This window comes from Oxyura jamaicensis, chromosome 1 (genome assembly GCF_011077185.1).
Source record: "Oxyura jamaicensis isolate SHBP4307 breed ruddy duck chromosome 1, BPBGC_Ojam_1.0, whole genome shotgun sequence".
Classification (NCBI taxonomy): domain Eukaryota; kingdom Metazoa; phylum Chordata; class Aves; order Anseriformes; family Anatidae; genus Oxyura; species Oxyura jamaicensis.
Genome location: NC_048893.1, coordinates 5,047,359 through 5,069,917, shown reverse-complemented (window position 1 = coordinate 5,069,917; position 22,559 = coordinate 5,047,359). Strand labels below are relative to the sequence as shown.

The 22,559-nt window shown below is 34.7% G+C and overlaps 1 protein-coding gene across 2 annotated transcripts in view; it reads right to left on the bottom strand.

Annotated features, from left to right (window-relative positions):
- CELF2 (CUGBP Elav-like family member 2) overlaps positions 1 to 22,559 on the bottom strand; it is a 565,285-nt gene that overhangs the window by 438,550 nt on the left and 104,176 nt on the right. Inside the window, exons 2-4 of one of the 2 annotated variants that reach the window (XM_035315484.1) lie at positions 15,683 to 15,725; positions 14,930 to 14,965; positions 12,097 to 12,258 (exon numbers count right to left, since the gene is read on the bottom strand). In XM_035315484.1, coding sequence (XP_035171375.1) covers positions 12,097 to 12,188 — 92 coding nt within the window. In that variant the 5' untranslated portion in view covers positions 12,189 to 12,258; positions 14,930 to 14,965; positions 15,683 to 15,725. The remainder of the gene's footprint in view (positions 1 to 12,096; positions 12,259 to 14,929; positions 14,966 to 15,682; positions 15,726 to 22,559) is intronic. The other variant, XM_035315498.1, reaches the window with a different exon arrangement.

Below are 22,559 nucleotides of genomic sequence, written 5' to 3'. Positions count from 1 at the left end.
TAGTGAAGATGCTGTAATTGACTCTACTTCAAGCAAGGGGTTTAAACTAATTGAGATACAGAGGTACCTTCCAACTTCAACTACCCTATGATTCTGCAATACAAAATATTTTAGTGTGAGGAATTTAATTAATTAAATTTAAATTAAATAAGATTTAACGGTATCTTTTATCTCTGGTTTATTTCCTTTTTGCTAATGTTTTGTTACCTTAAAATTTTTTGTATTGCAGAATGTCCAAAGTAAAATCTGTGTGACTAATTTAAAATTCCCAAATCCCATATGGTGAAATATAGCAATTTTCCTCTCTAAAAGTATAGGAAACACACGGGCCAGTACCAAAAAATTTCTTTGGTAAACAACATCAATGAAACTTTTGAAGAATTTAATGAAGGCTAGGATGACAATATCAGTTTAATTTTGTTTGTTTGTTTGTTTTGTTTTGTTTACAAAATATAGAAAACAAAAAACTTAATTTGTTAGAATATATTTTGCAGTGATAGGAAATTTAGTAGGTGTATAGTCAAATTTACTTGAAGTTAAATTAGGCATGCGACTTGATTCTTGGTTAAAATTCTTTAGCTGTATCTTCGTAAACTGATGCAAGTAATAATAATAAAAAAGTCAGCACAAGCTGAAGCCTGCAGCTTATAACCCATTATAAATTACACTGCAGATTTTCTAAACTAATTGTTAAATTTAGACTTAGCAATTAGCACTGAACAACATTTACCAACAAAATTAACTGTATCACTTGCTATCAAGATGACATTTCAAGCTCAATTACATTTTCATATGTCCCAGTCTGGTAGCTCTGATGCATTCTAAGAAATGCAAAATAAAACCTAGAAATGGGCCAATTGCAAATTGTCATGACAAGATTCATGGTAAGAAATGTTTTATTTTCTATTTCTGTTTTGGATAAAAATTCAACCATACTAAATATAAATGTAATCGTATATTAACAGTGTGAATCAGTGGTAGAAATAAAATGCAAATAGTAACCTTAGAGTTCCAAAATTTGAGATTTTTATCTAGCAACTTTACAGTTTCCAGGAGTCCTTATTAGCAAGTACATTGGAGTTCTTATTAGCAAGTACATGAACATTGCCAGGAGATGCTACCTGGTGTTACTTTTTAGTGTGATGGGGTATGTATCTGAGAACTTCAAAAGATATTTTCAACAAACAGCCAAACCTACAGAGAAACTCACAGCTGGATTTCATGTTGTGTTTACTTAGCAGAAGCAACCCCTAGGAAGTTTTTCCTCTGCAACTGTATAGAGACCAAAATTCAAAGCTTCTAACTCCTGATAACCCAATCAGAATAGCTGGGTTGAATGAAATTCATTTGCTTTCAAGACATAAGTAGGCAATGATCTTAAACTTTAATATAATGAGTCAGTCATACTTTGATGGAATTTTATCTACTTGCATTAGTTTCACAATGGGAAAGAGCTTGTTACAGTTGCTATTGAGGTATGGACCTCACTACTCCTCATACATCTGACACCACTCTCACCTGTACCCCTTTAAGCCCACTGACTTTTGGAACAAAGTAGACCATACAGGTCAGCATATGATGTTGTTCTAGAAAAAGAACAAAACTGTATTTAGATCAAGAACGACTATGCAATTCTGTTTTTCTTTTGGTGAGAATCTGGAGGCATTTAGGATTGTTATAATTTGCTCTAACCTCTTTTGTGATACAAGACAATGAATAATAATGTTTCTCCTACTACTGTTTCCTCTTCATCATCCAGCATCCTTCTCTTTCTCTTGGTTGTATCACGATATCAACTATAGTTTCAATGCCTGTAGCTCTAAACCTAACACTGTTTAATAGCTCCACTTTTCCCTACTCTGGCTCCCTATTGAGAGAGAAATCTGTGCCTTGAAAGGTTTGACATTCTCTTCCAAATCCTTTGCTGACTTTAAAAAACTATTCTCTCATAATGAAAAGAAGCTGTATGACCTTATGGATAACATCTTTGCCCTTTCTCCTCAACTATTTGCTGTTCTACCTATGAGCTAGGGCTTTTCCAGGGTGTGAACCCTGGGAGCACATTTTCAGCAACAGGGATGGGATGCAGGTTCCTACCATTCAATCACTTAAAATGTCAGCTAGGTACCCAAATGCCATGTGTGCACTCCAAAGCATTAACGACATATTCTTGTTCTGACCACCAAAAATACTGATGGCACTTCATATATGATGCGTTATTTTCATATTAAAGGTCTATTCAGGAGAAATGTTTTGTACAGTGTTTTAAAATGTTATTTCCTTTATTTATTTATCTACCTGTATGCTCATTTATTTATTTATTTATTTATTTTTGTTTTGCTACTGTGCAACAAAAGCTTTCTGTCCTGTATTAAGGTGATAAATGAAAGATGCAAGCAATACTGTATACTATTCATTTACTACTATTCTGGGATGTCTTCTGAAATATTACTGGATTACATCTGGTTCTGTTCATCCCTCATTAATTTGACCAGATGAAATTGCTTGGCATATTGATCTTAAGATAAAGATTTGGAAAGTTTATCTGACCTAACTTCAGATATTGACAGTGTCAGTATCTAAAACCCTAACTAATTTCCTTAGGTTGACTTTGTGGCAATAGGGAAAAATAGGTATAATTAGAACATAATTCCAATATATAATTCATAGTGGAACATTACAGGAAATGAATAATGCCTTATAAACTACTATTCTCCTAAAGAGAATTGAGGATGGTAGTTTCAAGAGGCCTCACGAATTAGTCTCACGAATCCCTCCAAGATTTTTTTGAAACAACACAACAACCATCCCTCCCCTAAGAGGGATCTGAGCTTAGAGAGGGAAAAAGAAGGTCTATCACGTGTTGGGGCTGGACAGCACCCATAGGTTGTTAGGGAGTAATGAGCCATCCATAGTCTACTATAAGCTGTCTTCCTGAAACCTAACTAGTTACATAAATTAGGGAGTTAATCTCTTTGAATCATTGCAGAGTTTAAGAAGAGAAAAAGGCTGTTTCAGGAGCTGTTTCAGGACTTCAGTATAAAACCTAAGCTTAAATAAACAGTATCTCAGTCTGTAAGTCCTTCTCTGTTAGACAGTGTGAAGAATATTTTCACATAAGTAGAGAATTGTTTCCAAAGGTGTCTGAAACAGGCATAAGTTAGATATCTAATCCACTGGTCTGAATCCCACTCTTAAAGCGCATGTTGCAAACACCCCACTGCTTTTGTCAAGAGTAGAGGTTGTTATTACTAAGGGCTTTAGGAGTCAAATACACATTCTTGGTCTAATTTTTATCAACCCCATGGAACAGAGGTTATGTTTTGACAAAGTGATAAAATCACCTCACAGCATTAGTTACCTGTACTTTACAGGCTATTTATCCTACTAGATATTATTATTGGTTCTGTATCATTTGCATCCTTTATTGATACAAACTGGAACTTTGATGGAGGTCTTGCATACAAAGCAGAAGAATGAAGCTCTACCACATGTAAGATGTGATGGAGACAACTGAGGGCATTCCAGCCCCATAGGTGATATCCAGCAAGGATTGTTGTAAAGCTACCTGTTCTTTTACATAATACACACCAGGAACTCAGACTAGCATTGCAACAAGGTAGTGCATTATATCTGAATACAGTGAATTTTTAAGACCACAAGTAGTAAAGAACCTAACACATCTGTAGGTACATCACTGTAGGTGTTACACTTTAAGTATCTCATTTTTACCTCTGAATTTGTCAGCTTTCAACTTCCATTGCCTAGATTTTTTGTCTTCTTCTGCTAAATTAAAGAGTCAATGATTATGAGAAAGTCTTTTTTCTGCAAGTATTAGACTCTGATCAAATCAGTTATTAACTTCTCCTTAATGAGTTAAATACCTTGAGATTCTCCCACTTTAATTAATGTACAAGCTCATTCTATGCACTAAACACATTACATTGATTCAAATTTCCAAAACAAGAACAACAAAATCACACACAAAAAAACAACACACCAAACCTCCAAGATCAAGTTCCACACTATCAAAATGCAGCAGTGTAAAAACAAAAGGAATCCTTCCTGACAGTCCACCTTATTTTTATTATTATTATTATTATTATTTTTTCTGAATAGCAGAAATAGAAAATATATGTCATACAACAGAAATCACAATAGTGACAATAAACAACATGGAAAAGGTTACTATGTACACAGTCTAAGAAGAAGAAAATCAAAGTTACAGGCAGAAAACACAGGAAAAAAAAACAAAATGGTTTTCTGTTCATGAATGTTCTTTTCCAAGTTAGGACATAATTCTAGGCAAAGGATGTACCTAAGGATTGCATATTTATCAGAAGCAAGAGATACTGGTGTGCTAAAAAGAAAAACAGAATGATGAGAATAGTTAATGTATTGTTTCCAGTTTTACATCTAGCATAAAGATATATATATATATATATATAAAGAAACAAAGAAACAAAGCAACAAAAAGCAACTGAGAATATGAGCATGATTCAGCAAAACAAAAGTTTGGCATACCTTCAAGATCTTTTGATGGGTAGATGTAGCTTAGGTCGAGAAATTAGTGCCCTAACAGTCATGAAATAATACATATCCCAGTGTTATGCAGGCAAGAACAGATAAACAGATGGAATATGTAGCTCCTCTTGTCCTGTATATACTGTTAGTCATATTTTTCAGAGCTTTAGATTACAGGGTAAAAATGTATTTTCATAAAATCCTAAAATTAGTCCAGATAGTTGATTTATAACGAGTCAAACCTTGATATGGCATAAAGATTTGAGTTACATGTTTTAATTTGAGTTTTATGAGTGTTTCTTTTTCAATTTGTCTCCATTGTCACTGGAATGACTCAGGAAGAAGAGTGCCTAGGTTACTAAGAGATACTGCAAATTAGAGACAAACTGTTATATCTGAAGAGCACATCAGTCCTGGGTGAGAACATCTCAGCAGGGCGATGGATGTCATGTGAAGGTTTTCCAATGGCTGCATCCAGAACCCACAGAAATCAGCAGGAGTCTTTGATAAGTGTTTGTCTGGGGTTTTAGCTATTGGAAATGGCCATGCAAAAGCAAGGAGAAAAAATAAAACATCTGGATTCATTTAATCTCTTATAAACCAGAATTTACAGCGTAGTGATTTAGCATGCAGCAAATGTCTCAAAATCCATTACAATCCCAAGCCAGTCAAATTTTGGCATTCACGAACAATATAACACTCCTTAATAAAGTTTTTCATTGGGTTAGTTTATGTTTGGATCGATAGCAAAACACATTTTAACCTGGATAACATGTTGGCATTATGGTAATAACAAGCCTCTACGAGCATCTGGGTAGTGTTTTGGCTAGTGGAAAGACAAGGCTGGTAGTGAGCAACCTCAAATGGCTGATCTCGTTTCGACATCTACATTGGAAGTCATCAGCAAATTTGATTGTAAGTGCCAGACCTTCCAGCAAGCTGTTCTGAGGTTGTTTGGAGTGCAAAATGAATAACTTTAGTATGGCTAATTCCTAGAGTTGCACATAACATCTAGTAGCTAACATGATTTGCAGGAAATTTAAAACTCTACTCTGTTGATCATACACACTGGGTTTCCTCTATTATGTCAAGCAGAGTGATTTGTCTAAGGAGAACATGTGGGACTAAGTTTGCAAGAAAACTGCTGCTGGTTAGAAGATAGATTGAAATGGTTTATTCTGTTTCAGTATTTGACTTAAGCCTTTTTTAACATTAAGCACCGATCACTAAAAATTGTAACTTTTGGATTTAATTTTCAATTACAATATTTTCAAAAATCAACAATATTTTCAAAATTGTTCATCTTTGTTTCCTTCCAGGAGACTCTTTGGGTCCTGGGTGGGAAGAGCATTAACACATAACACGACACCTGAAACTTCTGTTGGAAAATAACAGGAATCTAGATAATGCAGTTATGAGCTCTTTCTAGACATTTTGTGACTAGAGAGAAAAAAAACAGATGTGATTTTCCATCTACAGAAAAAAAAAAAGCAAACAACAACAACAAAAAATAAACACAAGAGTGTGTGTTTACAGAAGATTTGAAAAAGATTGGAAAAATCAGAGGCACAATAAGCTGGCTTAAAATAAAAGATCAGCATTCACCTTACTGCATTGTATTTAGCAGTTCAAGATAAATTGTGTGTGGTTAAAAGTTTATGAGGTTGTGCCTCAGTTTTGAATTGTGGTAGAATAAACTGCTTTCAGTGGCTGGTGTAAAAGGGTGGTGTTAATTCTTCATTATATAAGAACATAACACTTGAGACACAAGGACTTAATTAAGTTACTTTAATTACTTGCACAGCACCATGTGATCTTCAATAGGGCGCTGCATTTGGTGGCCACTCTAAAAGCCATGGGACTCCCCTATGTCCTTCAGCATCTATGCTGATCCCAAGAGGATGCTTTGATTAACTTATGGCTTCTCAGGTAGCACTAGTCATGAACGTATGGGCAAATGAATCAGCCTCAAAAGGTCGTACTGAGCTCCTTACTCCTTAAAAGTTGAAAATACAGAAGTAATTGGTGCATTAAGTGTGTAGGTTCCCACTGCAGCCAAGGAAGAGGCAATCAGTAGAATTAGTGATTCTTACCCAGGTGCAACAGCTTTTAGTTACTAGTAACTGGATGCAGATTATATAATTAAAAATGGAATCTTAATCTCACATTGAATCATAATCAAAAACTTGCCACAAAACAGATTACATTGTTTTGCCCTTTCACTGTGCACAGATAGGAACAGTAATAAGAATAAAAATTATATTGCACATTGTTAATCTGGGGAACAGTAGATGTGTCTACAATGTGAAATTGATTTGTGGTCTGTAGAAAACCACTGGTGGAAGCAGTTATTGTCAAACACATTTGCCTTTGCATGGAACTAGGTTCAGCTTTTCTGTTCAAAACACTATCTGAACAGTTATGTTTCCACTGTGATTGTTATGCTAACCCCAAGGTACTCACATGTTAGGCCTATCTTTGTCACTATTTTGATAATGGTTTTCATGTTTGGCTCTGTTGCACATCTTTGTTTTATGCCTACAATATGTCTATGACCCTGAGTTTGCAAAGACCTACAGTAAAAAAAAAAAAGGATTATTAGTAAAATTAGGCAGAGTTGAAGTTAATACCAAGAGATATTTTGGTTGAAATTTGTGTGGCATTGGTGTCCAAAGTCTGGGCTTATGAGAAGAATAAAATTCCTATTTAATAAGTTTCAATAACAGCAAAAATAAATATATCAATAAAACAACCCATTTGTAGATCATAGCTGAACTATGATAATACAGAGTTCAGAAAATACTGTCTAGTCTGCTTAAAAATCTGTCCATGCTGCTGTGTGCTCACAAGTATATCAAGCAGGAAATGATGGAAAGCTCCACCGATCTCAAATAACTCCATTGTTTTTCCTCTTCTAATCAAATATGCTCATAGTGAGGAACCAGAAAGGCATAATTCAACATACAACATTGTTGTGAAGGCATGAAATATGGCCCTTTGCTGCTGATGTAACATTAAGGATTAAAAATTACCTGATATTCTTATGTTAATTGTTTTGTGCAGAGAAAAATAGAAGTTGCTGCCTTAAAGTGTAAAAAAATCACAATGTGCATTCATAGTTGAGAGCAAAGGGTTGGGGCTATGAAAATTATGTAAATGATGCATTCCAGTGACAGAACTTTCAAACCCTTAGGGTCTTCAAACCACATTAATTCAATAAATTAGATACAAAATTTAACTTTTTCATGGTAATAATGATTTCATAAGGAAAAACTCGTTAGCAAAGGTTACAAATATGAAGTTCTATTGAACATTTAAATTCAGGAATCTTAGTATGCGCCCCTGGGATATATTTACACAGCCAATGACTCTCTGAAGTTATTAAGTAATTTATTTGAGAAAGTCTCCATTCATGAGTTTACATAAGAACAATATCAGGTTTACAAAGGCTTGTGTTGTCAGTTTAGCAAATACCTAATTCACAATGACTTTTGCTTAAGATTTTCATTAGGTTGTTCAATATTGTTTGATCATTTAATGTCAGCTTCATAGGATCATAATTTCCCCTATATGAAAAGAGGAAATTAAAATGAGAAATAAATTAAAGAGTGAATTAAACTTAAATTTAAATCAGCTTCACTATAAAAGAGAGGAAAGCAGTGTCACTGCTTGTGATTACACTTTGCCTGGGTACAAACTATCCACGTATGGTAACCTGAGGTTTTGCTACAGTATATTTCTGTGCCAGCAATGCCAAAAATAATCTGAAATGTTGCATATGGTTCACTCATTTGGGGCTTATCTGTGATGTGACAGTATCAATCTATGGCAGCATAAGTTAGAGAGGCCATCAATTAGATAGGCATAGAAATGAAAACACATCAGATATCTTTTGATTTCTATGCCAGTTTGTGCTGTAGTCTACGGCCTCCAGCTATTGTTGCAGGCAATGTCCAAATATAACTAAAGATGACAATTCCCGCATCAAGGACCAGAGTAGATATGACAGAGAGGAGAAGCACAAGATCCCTTGATGCTGAAAATAAAGCTGGTCAAAACTGTCAACAGAATATTAGTCTTCTTGTGGAAAATGCTGATTCATCAATACAGAACTATTTTCCAGGAAATGTGTTGATTTTGCTCAACTTGCTAATGAAATACAGATGAGCCGTGAAATCTTCACAGTCGCCTGACTAGGTTATTCACTGCCATTCCTCAGAGACCTCCCTTGTCCCTGAGCACCATCACAGGCCTATGCTGGTGGATGTTTGATCCAACGAGTGATTGAAATAACAGCTGGTTCCTGCTACAACCTCCCTCTGGCACTCTTTTTCCTTCTTGGGATGGTATTTACTCTCCCATCACTGTGCGTCATGCACTCAGATGTCTTTCCACCCTTTTCTCTCCTACTCATTCAGCTTAAAACCATAAAACATCACTCAGTTTCCACGAGAATATTCAAACTGTGCAAGCACTCTGCTCCAAATCTAGCCTCTCAGTATTCCTATATACTTTGTTTCTGTTGTCTTCAGACTTAAAAACTTAAAAAACCTATGCGTTAAATCTTTTTTCTCTATGGTAGCATGAATCCCTGGCCTACACATAACCTTTTTGCAAAAGCAGCATTCAAATCAAAGGCAATATTACTGCAGCTACTAAATTGTATCACATATGACTCCAGTACTAGCTGCTTTAAGAATCAGATTCTCAGAAATGAGAGGGCAAAAAACTTTTTTTGCAGCAACTCCTGTGAGAAATGGAAATACGGTTTACAAATAAAACATGCAGAATTATGCAACGACTATCTTGACTGAAACCTGTCTTACCCCAAGCCTAGGTTACTATTCAGTCTTTCACTTCTGTTATTTACTGAATATATATATATAATATAATAATATAATGAATAAATATATGAATATAATATTCATATATAATAAAAGGAAACAGGAACAGACAGACAAGATGAGATTCAGATATTCATATTTACTACATACACAGCACTCAATGGTAGCTGCACTTGTACTGTGGTTCTCTGATGTTTTAAGGACATCTGAAATGCAGAAGGAATCTAATATATATATTTATATATCTAAAAGGTCCACTAAGTAAGTAAGGAGGCCAGAAAGGTAATCATTTTGGAGGCATCTTTCTTGTAAGTATGGAGCTCTCGAGAGCTCACAGGGAGGTCCTTACAGGAAAACTGACAGCAGAGGTGATGAAAAATAACACAAAATAACACAAAATTAGGTAACAGTTCATAAGCAAAGAATGCTGGTGCTATTCAGCACTACCCAAAAATCTTGACATCACACATATTACAAACTCTATCTCATGAAATGTGTTGAAGTAATATAAGATTCATATTCCAGGTTAGGCTTTACCTCCCAGCATCACCCTGTATATATTGTACTCCTCTAGCAACTTTAATTCAGAAGCCATGGCAAAAGAGAAACTGATGTACTAGAGGAGGAAATTAGAAAAATGACAATGGCCATAATTAGCATTAGTATAATATAATGGAATCACAGAATGCTTTGGATTGGAAAGGACCTTACAGATCACCTAGTTCCCCTGCCATGGGCAGGGACACCTCCCACTAGGTTGCTTAAAGCCCCATCCAACCTGACCTTAATTTTAACTTTAGTAAGAGCAACCTGGAAACAGTGGATTTGATAACTGGAATATACAAAAAGGCACAGATGGAGATTTCAGATTTTGAAACTCTGAAGTTTGACTGGATCAGTACTAAGGTGCAATTTGCCTTAATAAGCAAGAGAAAGCAGTTAGAGATGATTTCCAGATACAGACATGAGAGATAAGAGGGATTTGGCAGTATAATCTTTGAAAGGAGGTGAATAAGACAAAGTGTCTGGAAGTCAATAACAAAGTTTTAGTATACGTAGTGCTTTGGAATGTTACCAGTTACCAAGAAAAAACAACATCCACATGACTGATGTGTTAAAAACAAAGGCAGCATTTTTGTAATAAAAACAATCTATACATTTAAGGAGATTATTTTTATTCCTTCAGAAATAGCACTGAAGTTTTTCCATACTGAAACTTTGGGTAAAGCTGAAGTTTACAGCACAAATAGATGTGGAAGGGCTGGGTTCATACAAATTTTGAGAGCACAGGAGAAGTATGTTCCTAGGCTGCATCCAGAGGAGTGTGGACAGCAGGTTGAGAGAGGTGATCCTCCCCCTCTACGCAGCACTGGTGAGACCACACCTGGAATATTGTGTTCAGTTCTGGGCTCCCTAGTACAAGAGGGACATAGAAGTTCTAGAGAGGGTCCAGCATAGAGTCACAAAGTTGATTAAGGGATGGGAGCACCTGTCCTATGAGGAAAGACTAAGCGAGTTGGGCCTATTTAACCTAGAGGAGATTGAGAGGGGATCTTACCAACCTGTATAAATACCTCTATAAATACTTTATTTATAAGTAAATGTAAAGTGGATGGGGCCAAAATATTCTCAGTGGTGGCCAGTGACAGGACAAGGGGTAATGGGTATAAATTGAACCACAGGAAGTTTCATTGCCATATGAGGAACAATATTTATGGTTTGGGTGACAGCACTGGAACAAGCTGTCCAGAGAGGCTGTGGAGTCTCCTTCTCTGAAGATATTTAAAACCCATCTAGATGTGGTCCTGAGTAATATGCTCTAGGTGACCCTGCTTAGCAGGGAAGTTGGACTAGATGATCTCTGAAGGTCCCTTCCAACCTCAACCATTCTGTGATTCTGTGATATTCCATATACTGTAATAGCTTGTGGGCTCTCCACAGGGATTACAGTCCTGTGAGATCCCTGTTTTGTATACAAAGCAATTGTATTTACAATATTTATTAGAAAGAGATAAGGACCCATCATTCCCTTCCCTTCTTCAAGTCTAATGGTTGGCTGGTGCTGTTTGCTAAGTTTCTATTAACGTCTTTAAAATCAGCAGGCCTTTAAAGTTATTTTCCTGATGACTAGGATTGGATAATATTCTAGTGGGGGAACATGCTTACTCATATTTATAAGTGACCACACCATCATGCTATTGCAATTGAGTTGCGGAGAGCTACTCCTCAGACTCAGGATGATAGGATTGATTTAAGAGGAGGACAATGAGGTGGCATTATCTCTCTCCAAAACAACTCTCCTCATTGAAAAGAGGTCACTCGTAAATAAGGACATGGCTACCAAAAAATAAGGTGGCTACATGGGCAAATTCATTTCCATTTTTCCTGGTTCCATGGAAGAGAAAAAGAACCTGAAATGGTGCCAAGAGAACATAATCCTCCCTGTGGAAATGCTGAAATAGTGTTGTTTTCCCATGTGATGCTGAGACATTCACCGATCACAATACAATGTGGAAGAGTCATAGTTCCTGCACAATTCCAACAAAGACACAGAAAGAGGACGATGAAGTAAATTACAATAAACATTGGATTGGGACCATAGATACCACTGAGGACCGTATCCTTAAACATCCATTGTGCCTAGGTCATCTCCTGAAATCCTGTGTTGACTACTTTGTGCCATTTCTTCCCAAAAACATATGATAAAGTTCTCCACTTAGGCCCTTACATTTCCAGAGAAAAGGAAGCCTTTCCTACACAGTTCATAGCCATGAGTTTAAACAAAACACTTGGCTCCCAGTCAACAGGAATCAAATGCATCTTGACAATACAGTTCTTACACTACTGTGTATCATCTTCTTGCTTTTGTGACCTTCAAGTACATTGGCAGCTGATGAAGAAACAGTGTTATAACTGAATATTTCACAGCAGTAAGTTTTGCTGTTTGATACCAAATGAAATTATACAATATACTGAAGAAGAATTATGTCAAACTGATTTCTTAATAGTTGCACATAATATTTTTCTGTTTTTTGAAAACCATCTTGAAAATTGCCCAGGAAGTATTACTACTAAGCAAAGATTTTTTTATATATATATATATATATATATATATATATATTTTGAAGGCAAGACAAATAGGTCTTACATAAAATTTCTCTAGCTTCAGATAAAACAAAAAATAACATCAGATGCACTGTACAGGGATATGTAACTACAAGCTTTCCTTCCTAACTAAATTGCCAACTGCATCACTTCTGAATAAAAAGCTGAACATATACAATATGGATATCTGTACAAAAGATCTTTAAATGTCATTTTGATTATATTGCACACCTTTTAAATTTATGAAAACTGATATTTTTGACCCTTAACTTATGGAGTTACGCAAAATTTGGCTTTACAAAATTGTTTTCTCTGGGGGAAAGTCATTAATAGGGGCCAGGGACAATTTTATTACAAACTTTCTTCTTTAGAAATATGTACACAAATGCTCATTTCAAGAACATAAAAGGATAAGAGTAATAAGCATTTTTCCCCTCAAATGTCTTCTACTTCAGGAAGCTTTTATTAAAAAACAACATTGCTTATGCATCTTAAAAAGAGAACTTCACTATTTCCAGAAAAAGACAATATCCAGCAACAGAAAACTATCCCAGAGACCACCTAATTTAGTTCTGATACAATTCTTCCAACAGCCCCCCAGAAAGTGTTGCTTTGGTGTAAAGAGTTGACACAAAATCAAGCCTAGCAAATTGAGGCTTGGTAACCTGTGCATAATTCAGTTTCTCAGAAACCCAGTGCAAAAAAAATCATGCTAGGAAATGATGCTTAGGATGAAATTACCAAACTCTTTCTGTCAATATTTGTCCTGAAAGTTTTTAGACCAGTTTCCCATACTGGATATTTATATATGTATATGAAAATTTCCTTGGTTTATAGCTTCTGAACTGGTGTTTTATTCTCTCCTAATCTAAGTTACACATGTAGAAACCTGACCTTTTCATGTTATTAAGAGAAAAAAAAAAAAAAAAAAAAGAACCACAAATCATAATTACCTTGATTTTCAAAACCATTCTACAGAGTTATCCTGTCTTTACGAGTTTCTAGCAATATAGCTAGGTGTGGATTTCCCAGAGTAGTGGAAGTATTTATGCACATCTGCACACTTGGCATATAAGCTATGAAGATATAATTGGTATAACAAACAAACATAAAAAATAGGAAAAATATGCAGAATTTGATAGTTTGATAGCCAAAAACATATCTAATGTATATTCAGGGTACAATTCCTAAGCAATAGAAGTGTCAAAACTTTCCCAGAGTTTATTTTGTCCTGTGCTGCTGTTAGCAACAGTTAATAACTGAAGCCATAATCCTCAAATCAGGTGCTTTGACACAGATTCCTGTGCCTATGCATGTTGAAATCAATGTCTGCATGTTGAAATCATGTCTGCACCCCTTTTTCACTGCAGTTGAGATTGGCATGTTACACTATTATCTCATGCAACTCTGAAAAGAAGCATATGCTCAAGCATGTACATAAATACATGTAGTCTGAGAGAAAATATTGATGCTGACCTGCATCCATGGAACAAAAATACAAGTGGAAAAGAATGGTCTTATTCATTCAAAAGATATTTGGATATGGTCTTGGGCAACCTACTCTAGGTGGCCCTGCTGGAGCAAGGACCTTGGACCAGGTGACCTCCAGAGGTTCCTTCCCACCTCAACCAGTCTGTGATTCTGTAATGACTAATATGGTATTGTTTTTCAGACTTCTGTGCAACATAGGAGTCTACACTTCATTTTATTTTCTTTCAAACTATGGGAGTGAGAGATTTTCTTATATTAAGTGTTTGATGGAAGCAGTTGTGGAGCTTCTCAGTGCAATCACAGTGGCCAGTGTTATCACTCATTGGGAATCTGTGGTAATAATACTGCCACATCTGGGACTCATATGAAAGTTAAGTGACTGAATTCAGGCCACGAAGTGTTATCAGTTCCCTATCAAACTCTTAGAATGGGTGCTGGGATTTGCAGGCAAAGTAGAAGAAAACAAAAAGATTTACAATGGCATGCATTTACAGAAATTTCATATTTTTAGCTAGGTGGCATTACGTTATCCAAGGAAATTAGCTGTGATTTATAGCAACAAATAAATAAGACAAAGCTTGTTCAATATATCTCAACATTAAGTATCTTCTGCATTAATCGTCTCTAAAGTCTCCCATTTATTATTTAACAAGGTATGCTCCATTATTATTTTTATCCAGTTCATTGCTTGATTCCATCTCTCCCTTCAAAATTAGCTTGTCTAATCAGAAACCACATTTGCTGGTAGTTCATTTCACATAAAAAGGAAGTATTTTTGTTTACTGAAGAGGTAATTGGATTATAATTTTGAAAAGAAAGAAATATGAACTGTAATAAATTATTTCTTTAAAAACACATGTGAGCATGAAAACCAACAAACCCAAAACAAATTAAAAACTCTAATGAATGAAAAGATTATAAATAGAATATGCAACTGGAAAGAATCATTTATCAGTGTAACTTACCTACTCCTTGTTATTCAGTTAAAAAGAGCTGAATATCTAAGAAAAGAAGAAAAGATTTATGTATTTACTAAGTGACAGTCAAATACATATTTAACTAGCTGTCATTTATCTTTTAACTTTTCAGCCCTTGTAAACAGTAATTAAACATAAACATAAAAATATTTTAATAGAAAGAAAAAAGTACAATTTAACTCTAGTTTGGGTGTCCACTATTCAATTTCTGTTATTGATTAAACTGTGTTGACAAAGTTCTTGTGATCGCAGGAAGACAATACTAAAGTTGTGCGCATTACCTCACTGCATGCATTTGTGCATGTTTATGTGAAGGAGAGAGAATGCAGAAAGTGAGTTTAAAACTCCGGAAAACATATTTTGGATACTTATGCTGTTGATCTATCCCATTAATTTTATTGTTTCCCAATATTTAAATTCACATAAATCTAGGATTTTTTTTCCTATTATTTTTCTTTTGGTTAGTTAACTAATATTTTATTGATAAATTTGCTTTTTAGCTAAAGTAAGGTAAACAACAAGTATTAAACATATTAGAAATAACTAAAAGGAATTAGTAATTCAACAATTTCCTGAAAGAAGAAAAAACTCATAGCAAAGAATGAGCAATATTTAAAGAAGACTATAGAAATTGGAAACAAGATATAATAAATTATAATCTTATAATTTTATGATAGTCGTATATTTTAAAAAATAGAAAAATAATAAATAATTTGAAAAAAGGTAAAACTTTACTCTTACCTGTTCAGCTGGTTAACACCTTGAGATCTTTCTAATTGTAGACCTAACAAAGAAAAGTACAAAATTAATTGTAATACACTGTATTGTGTGAGAGAAATGGTAATAGATTTACACCAGTTTAGCCTGATTTTATTTACCTGAAAATCATTCAGGTATTCTTTGTTTTTGAATTTTATTTATGGTAAAAAGTCAGCCTTTGATCCTTCAATTACATGTTTGGGGTCTGAAGTGATAACAATTTGGGATTAAAGGGATGCAGTTCTTATCTAGTTTATTGTACACTTTAATATACTGAACTATAGTAGAAGGAGAATGATGAAGGTAATCACCAAAGACTGAATTGGCTTAGAATATGAGAGATTAAAGCAAAACACATCCGACTCATCAAAGATGGGAGTGAAATGCCAAATTATCCACTTAGGTGTGTCAGTAAAAGGAAGTGTGTACCTAGGAAATGGTGGAATAGTCATTAAAAAATGGTCAAGAAAAAAAATTCTTAGCACTTGCATAAAGCACAGTGTTAAAGCATATGTACAGCATAACACATAATTTTTCTCAACATTTTAAAAGATCTATTTGCATGCTCCAAACTAGGCTTATAAGTGAGCAATATGAAATCAGCAGTTTCAAAATGTAATTTAGTACTCACTCAATGTTTCTACTCCAAATTTAGGAAGCAAAATTTTAACATGCCGTTAAAATATAGCACGATTAAAAAGGCAATGTAAAATGACAGGATTGGGTTTTATTTATTTCATTCACTGATGTATATGTAGCTACTGAGGAACAGAGTTGTAATTCAGGTACTAAGCAGGCCTTGGCTGTGCAAGCTGCATGGAATAAAAAGTATTGCTATACTCAGTGATTTGTACTGTTGCTATCTCTGTGGCGAATTGGTTGATTCCTCATCACAGAAAATGAGCCCAAGAATTGGAGTCCTGATTAAACCTGAGACGATGGATACATATATATATATATATATTTGAAGAGTATTTCCTCCATAATGTAGAGAACAAATAGCATTTGGACAGGAATGACACTGAAAATCACTTCTGTCCAGTGAATACACAATATTTAAAATGGATTATTTTCTTTTGTTAACTTAAATGCAAAGTAGCACTGCACCTGCTCTCCAGATTCATATCAGAGAAAGGAGTTTGATAGTGATGTGCAGTCAGGCTGTCCCAATCATAAGCTATGGGTTTCTGATTCAGGACAATAGCATAATCCTACTTGAATATACATTCAGCTAAGTGATAGAGATAAGAAGACCGAAGACGTGGACCAAGTAAACTGTGAACAGTTGCACAAATGTTTGGAGTTTTTTTATTTGAGATAAAATGATCCAGCCTGAAAACAGTAAAAACAAAAGTAGAAGTACTAAGGATTTTCTTGGGAGATTTCTAGTACTCTGCTTCTTTTTAGAATACAGATAGCATGAGATTGGCCTAAACCAGTTGTTTCTACTTTTTGCAGGCTGAATCTGGAAGGAAAAGACCACATAAGCACTAAAAGAAGTTTAGCTTATTTGAAACCCAATACTTGGCTGAAAAATACAGAATAGGTAATATTAACCTCAAAATTATTGGCATATAATAGTTCTTAGACTGGCTTAAAATTATTACTTTTTGTCTGGATATGCACTGTTGTGTCTTGAAAGGCTCATAAAATGAAAGTAGATATGTTGACATTAAAGTTCTCAAGCTTCTTATTCCCTTTGACATTAGTAGTTTGATTTGTATCTGGAGTTGTGACCTTGTAACAAATTTAATGCTGTTAAGTTAACTCTACTGGTTCCATCTTCTGTCATTACTGCTCAAGTTCCATTTACATTTGGTCAGGGGAACACTTATGTAAAATACACCCACCCATCACAGTATGTATTTAGGTAAAATATAAAGATCTGTTGGGAATGAAGGCAATTCTTACTCATCCCACATAAGGCTACAAAGAAGTGAGAAGGTAAGTTACTTTTGGTGTGAGGCCAGTGAGTTGTTTCTTCCTTTGTTAATTAAGCAAACCATGGACCAAAAAAGCTATTTTTCTACAACCAGAGGCTGTTCACTTTGTGCATATTCAATTCTGACCATTCCCATTTGCCTCATCATAAATTAGGAAAAAATTCTTCTCAGAAAAAGTGGTTTGCATTGGAACGAGTTGCCCCCAGAGGTGGTGGAGTCACTGTTCTTGGTGGTGTTTAAGGAAAAGTTGGGCGTGGTGCTCAGGGACATGGTTTAGTAGGTGATGCCGGTGGTAAGGGGACGTTTGGACCAGATGACCTTGAAGATGTGTTCCAGCCTTAATGATTCTATGATTCTATGATCTCTGTCTGGTATGTTCTGTCACCTAAGATCCATCCTCTTCATTACCTGCCTATAAAGAACCAGATCATCAAATGGGCACTTCAGTACCACCTTAATGGAAGTTAAACTGAGCTAAATAAAATAAAATGAAATAAATAAAATAAAATAAATTCACACAAAAAGAAAAAAAGAAAAAAAAGCTTTTTTTGAGGGTAGTACATACTTTTGACAGATATCAGAAATTAGATGAGAACATCATTTACATTATTAAAAAAATCACATTATTTTATACATCAAATATATATTTGTTATATATATTTTATAGCTACTATATACAAACACACATATGAATATACATATATACATATGTGTGTATATATGCACAAACTAACAACCCTGGACAATACAGGGCTCTTAAATTCTTTAGAACGGCACCTCTACTGTAAATTGACCTGCCTGCTTACTACACTCAACAAAAATTAATTTTCTTTTCCTGGATGGAGAGTTTTCTTTGAAAAAAATGAAATAAACCTGTAACTCACACAGTGTTTTCTCCATGTGATTCTGAAGTTTTAGACTCATTTAACTCAAAATTTAAACCATTTTAATTTGGCTTAACTTTGTAAAGTATGTGCATTTGTAATTCTGAATAAATGTGAGACAATCAAGTATTACAGGTCTGAGACTAAATCCTCTGAATCATTTGGTTTCCTGGTTTGCCTTTTTGTGTCTTGCTACTCTTTCTATAACTAGAAAATCCAACTTTTGGTTAGCCTGTCATAGTTCAGGAAAGGTCAAGCTTTTGCTCCAAACTGGATGAGGCCAACAGTCTGGGAGGAAAAAGCAACATGTTATTATAAAATATAAATTTTCCAATAACAAATCAGGAGCTTTAAAGATATAATGCTTGGGGCTATAATGTACCTCCCTATAGCCTCTACCATACCAGTGAATTTTGTAATATTTCCATTCCCACACCTCCTTCTTCAACAATCTATTTTCGCTTCAGGTAAGTCTTTCTTTTGCAGCACTAAAAGCTACATGCAGTTCAGAGACATAGAGAGAAAGTTAGCGAGCCTGGGCTACAGATACTTTCATATAATGCTTTGGTGTGGGCACTTTATTAATTAGTAATTGAACATTATGTATACTAATATTCATTAGTAAATTAAATCCCTTTTAAATAAGAGTTCCTACATGTGAGAGGCATCGCTATATCAACACAGTGGTTATTCCACCTGAGTTTTTCTGGTTACTTTGGATGTTAGAGTTCACTATTTGCAAATCTTTAATGCAATTCATTCATTAAATCACATAATTCATAGAATCCCAGAAAAAATAATAATAATAAAAATAATACGATGGGAGGAACCTCTGGAAGTCATCTAGTCTCGTGCTCATATGTTGTTCACTGTAAATGACAGTTCTTTGATAAACTTCCACAAAGTGCAACACTAAGCACTTTCCTACCTCTTGTAAATGCAAAGTAAAATGTATTAAATCATCCCAATGTTGATTTAAGACTATTTACCCTGGTTTACAAATAGAATGAGAGTGAAGCTTGCAGAAGGTCTTATAATATGTGTCAGCTGACTGTAGTTGCTGAAGCACTTGCAGTTGTGTAAGCACATCTATAACACCCACCTAGGGAGTCTGAAGATGATCTCTCAGGCTATATATAAGCAACTTTATAGTGCTAAAAATTGATAGCAGTTAAAGGTTAAGCAACTACAATTATGGTGATATAGTCCTTTATGCTTTACTTAACTAATTGAATTTGGTTAATTTAACAATTTCAGCACCTTGAAAGAAAAATAAAATATGCTGAGTTGCTTGGCATTGTGCTGGCACCGGAAACAGCTTATATATCTGCTGCTCCATATTAACTGAGGTATGTTTTGAATGCAGCTGCTGTTAACATTTAGGTATTTTTTTTTTCTGGAAAGCTCTGTTTGCTTGACTGGAACTTTAGTAAGATGTCTATGCTCACTCACAAGTGAAAACACATGAGGTTCAGAAAATTAAGTAATGTTAAAGTATTTTTATTTTTATTATTTTTTTTTCTGAAAAAAAAAATATTTCTCAGATGCAAAAGTGAGAGACAGAAATGCTCAGGTATTGCAGATTAAAAGCATACATACTGGATTCACAGAATCGGATTGTTTTGTCTATAACTAGGAGGCTGGAGAGCAAAATCTCATTAAGATTGGTATATGGAAGTAGCTTTACAAGCTGTGTATATCCATGAATAGGTTAGTTTAAGTGTCTGGGAAATAAGATGGATTTTCAAATATCTATCTGACAGTGTTGGATTCTGAAATACAAACTAAGATGAACTCAAAACATGATACTCAGAAATAAATCTGTCTGGAAAGTGATGTTATAAAGAAATGAATCTACATTCTAGAAAGACTGATTTTAAAAAACTGTTCTGATCTGCCCATGACTTGGCAACATGCATTTATCCCTGGCATTCTTGTGGATTTGGATATAGTGCATGTGTTCTCACATAGCATCTCTGAAAATCTAATTTGCATAAAGTGATGTTTGCATAAGGTGTTTAAAAGATTTGTCAACAGGAGGAACATCACTGCTAAAAGAATATGCAAAGCTTAGACTTTCATGCAATGTGTTCCATAAAATCAGACTTACATGATCATGAAATTTAAAGCACATCTTCTTAGTGTTTATTTGCACTAGCAACTAGTAGATACATTTTTTGAAGCTTGTTTGGTTTCGTGTCTATAATGTTTTGCTATATCTATTATCTGCCCTTATAGGTTTCTGAACCTTCTGAATGCTATATAACTGCATACATGAGTAGAAGGGAAGGGAGATAGAAATTAGCTGTGATGTGTGTTGCTAGCCTTAGGTTTGTCCTTAAATCTAGGAGAAAAACAAAATAAGATAGTTTCTGATAATTTATATTTTGGATTGCTACCTCATAGGTGTTTATCTGATAATTCATCTGAAAGATAACGAATAGACTTGTTGAATGAAACTCTAAGTAGTTAAACATTGTTCTGTGTCCTAAGACCACACTTGTCTTGATCAGATACTGAAAGAAACGTAGATGTAAGAATGCATTTATACAGTTATTAATTCAAAGTTAGAATATGGATTCAAAAATTGACACAGGCTATTACTATGAATATATCCAGCATTCAAAGTATATTGTTTTTATTCTGAATCAGCTGCGAATGCATAGCACACAAACAAAACTCAGAAGAACAACAGAGTCAAAATCATTGCAAATGAAACCTATTTTTCGTTAACTTTGTCATGCATAGATTCAGGTAGTTCTGAACATGGCAGTCATTGTAGTCCATTCAAAAAATAATAATGCAAAAAATTTCCATGTCTTCAATAGGGTCCCTATTGTATTAGTAAGTGATCTCTCCAGTGGCCAAAATAATATCTGTAAATTCCCATGAATTTTAACCCAAAACATGGCAGCCTGGCATGATTAAAAGCTTTAAATTCTCAGAGAGCAACATTTTTAAAGCAGAACTGTAGTCTTGAGTGGCACCTCACTGGTTTCATTTCGCAGTATTGTTATTTTCCAAGGTAATATTTGATTTACAAGAAAAATGCTTTTAAGTCACACAGTAAGTCCTACAATGTATCCACAAGTATAAAATCCTCAAATTGCCTTCATTTGTCAAATGCTAAAGCCCTACCTGAGATTATTCAGTGGCAGAGTAGGAATCTAATGATGGCAGCAGGAAGGAGGAAGGCTAGATTTATGGAGGTTTTAGAGGCTATACTTCTCTCCTTGCTTGTCCTCCTCCTAACTCCCTTTAATTCAGTACTTTGACCACAGCAATTCAGTTAAGCTTCATTATATGGCACAGATGGCTCATAAGTCCAGTCACCCTGATTTTATTGAAAACTGTCTTGTGATAGTAATTTGAACTGACTTTAAATTCCAAATTATTAGAGAAGATGATGAAATACCAAGCCTCAGCTTTAACCCATCTTTTACCTTGTGATACAACTCTTGCCCAAACTGTTATGTTCTGCCTTTGCTTACACTACAGTTATTTTCATTTTGATATTTTTGGATATGTACAGCTAAAGATCAAATACAGAGAATGAAGGTTTTTATTTTATTTTATTTTTTTAAATGGAAATAAAAATGGATGCTGTCTGGATTAGGAATAAATGTAAATGATATGTTATGAATAGGTGATTACCCATGCTAATATCGTCTATTTTTGCTTATCTAACACAAATCCAAGTTATCAGATATTGTCATTAAGAAAAATTTGGTGGTCTTTGGGTCCATGAAACTGTCACAGTGCATGTCAGGCTATCATTTAAATCAGTGCTATGCAACAGCTGCAGACTGCCAGCTGCAAAGACATGATTTTCCTGGATAAACCAGGTATTGTCTGTAATAGTTAACTTCATTTTGTAAAGAAACTCTCAAGTACAGTCAAGGTTTTGTCTACCATTTGCTTGGAAATTCTGGATCAGATCCTTAAATCAGAGCCAAATGTGAATAAAAGCAGTAAATTCTTGAGCAATAAATCCTCAGTGATCTGCATTACTCAAAGACCGAGACCTGCTGG